Source organism: Passer montanus, unplaced genomic scaffold (genome assembly GCF_014805655.1).
Source record: "Passer montanus isolate IOZ18808 unplaced genomic scaffold, ASM1480565v1 scaffold299, whole genome shotgun sequence".
Classification (NCBI taxonomy): domain Eukaryota; kingdom Metazoa; phylum Chordata; class Aves; order Passeriformes; family Passeridae; genus Passer; species Passer montanus.
The window spans coordinates 1,119-2,858 of record NW_024367696.1 but is presented as its reverse complement, the minus strand read 5'-3'; the positions used below and the strand labels follow the sequence as shown (position 1 = coordinate 2,858).

The 1,740-nt window shown below is 62.1% G+C and overlaps 1 protein-coding gene across 2 annotated transcripts; it reads left to right on the top strand.

Annotated features, from left to right (window-relative positions):
- On the top strand, positions 1-1,734 carry LOC120504518 (basic salivary proline-rich protein 2-like). 2 transcript variants are annotated; one of them, XM_039714031.1, is made up of 2 exons: positions 1-812; positions 843-1,734. In XM_039714031.1, exons 1-2 carry the CDS (start codon positions 67-69, stop codon positions 1,426-1,428), a joined length of 1,332 nt encoding a protein of 443 aa, XP_039569965.1. In that variant the 5' UTR covers positions 1-66; the 3' UTR covers positions 1,429-1,734. The 2 variants fall into 2 exon arrangements, with proteins under 2 accessions (XP_039569965.1, XP_039569967.1); XM_039714033.1 differs by having other exon boundaries at positions 1-828; positions 859-1,734.
- The last annotated feature ends 6 nt before the right edge of the window (positions 1,735-1,740 follow it).

Genomic DNA, 1,740 nt, shown 5'->3' with positions numbered 1-1,740 from the left:
GCTAAAGCAGAAGAAGCTTTAAAAAAGGCTTCAGAACAGCAGGAGGCATGGGAAGCAGCGAAGACCATGCTGTTAGCAACCCCAAAAATCGGGAGCATGGCTGCGACCCAAACGGCCCCGGGAAACAGCCCGGAGGGGGGGGGGAGCGAGCGGGAGGCGGGCGTTCCCCGCCCGAACGCGCGCGCGGACGCGAGCCCGGGTCGCGACCACCCGACACCCCGGGGAGACCCCCCGACCCCTCCGCAGTGCCCGCGGGACTCCCCGACCCCACAGCCCACCTTGCGGGACCCCTTGAACCCCCCGCGGAGCGCGCCCGGCCCCGGCCCGCCCGAGGAGCCCGCCGGGGTCGCGGAGCCGCCGCCCCCTCCCCTCCCCCCACGGCGAACCGCCGATCTAGGGACGCTGACGGCGGAACAGAACTCGCGTTCGTTCTGGGAAGGTTTAATGGCAGACGCGCGCCGCGCGGAGAGTATCGCGGCCGCGGAGTCCGGCAGCGCCGTGCCGGCGGTGGCCGGGGCGCCCGGCGCCAGAGCCGCACCGCCGCCATACGGGCTTGAAAATGGCGCGGGCCACGCGGGAGAGGGGCGGGGCCAGCCGCCCAGCGGCGAGAACGGCACGGAGCCGAGAAGGAGCACTGCCGCGCATGCGCAGGGCAGCGCGGGGGGGCGGACACCCGAACGGGAGCCGCGCCCAGCGGCGCCACCGTACAAGGGGGAGACCCCGCCCCGCAGGGGGCAGGAAACACACGGGGGGCGAGAGCGGCGCCCCCCCCGAGAGGCGGAGCGACACCGCCCACGCGGGGAGGAGCGGGGCCGCTCCAGAGGGGAGGAGCGAGAGCGACACCGCTCCAGAGGGGAGGCGCGACTCCACCCCCGAGGGGAGGAGCGGGGGCGGAGCCGCGGGAAATCGCGGAGCAGACCGGAAACATACTGGCATTCAACTTCCGGCTCGGAGACAAGTGAGAGCTCCTCAGTCAGCTCAACCGAGCTTACCGAGTCTGACTGTGACTCGGAAACCGAGAGGGCAGAATTAACGCGGTTTCAAGCGAAACCGAATAAAGCTTCGAATAAAACCGGGAAGCAAACACAACATAAGCTTACAGACTGGGGCAAAATAAAGATAGCATGTGCAGACTGGGTGGATATGACCAGCATTCACGCTTACCCAGTCAGAATTACAGGAGCCCAGGGAAATCAGCAGCGAACCTATACACCAGTAAATGTAAAAGAGGTTCAGACAATAGCAAAAGCAATTTCAGAAAAGGGGATCAACTCAGCAGTGGTTACTACTTTGATAGACGGGCTCTTTAGCAATGACGATTTACTTCCCTTCGATATTAGACAAATCGCTCGTAAGATCTTTGATGCAGCAGGTATGAGACTGCACGGGTTTTCCCCTAGCAAGTTGGCCCAGACATTGGCAATTTAAAGAAGTCCCACCAGTGAACGGAGTGGGGGGACAATCCCGAGCGTGGAAGAGCACCCAGCTGGTAGCTATAACGCTTCACACAAAAGGGGGGCCAGAAAAAACAGTAGCAGTCTATCCATACATCCTGCAGAATTCTCCACCCCTGTTGGGAAGGGACGTCCTTGCTATGTTAGGAGTCAGGATCACAAATTTATAATGAGGGCCACTGCCATACACCCAGCGCTGCCAATCAAAATAACTTGGAAATCATCAGACCCCATATGGGTCGAGCAGTGGCCCCTATCTGAGCCTCGAGTGGCAGCCTTATTAGAA

What these genes read in the sequence shown, in the direction of transcription:
- LOC120504518 (XM_039714031.1), top strand. Translation starts at nt 67, where the DNA reads ATGCTGTTAGCAACCCCAAAAATCGGGAGCATGGCTGCGACCCAAACG. An exon ending in CCACGCGGGGAGGAGCGGGG is followed by an intron (nt 813 to 842) that starts CCGCTCCAGAGG and finishes GCGAGAGCGACA; the next exon opens with CCGCTCCAGAGGGGAGGCGC.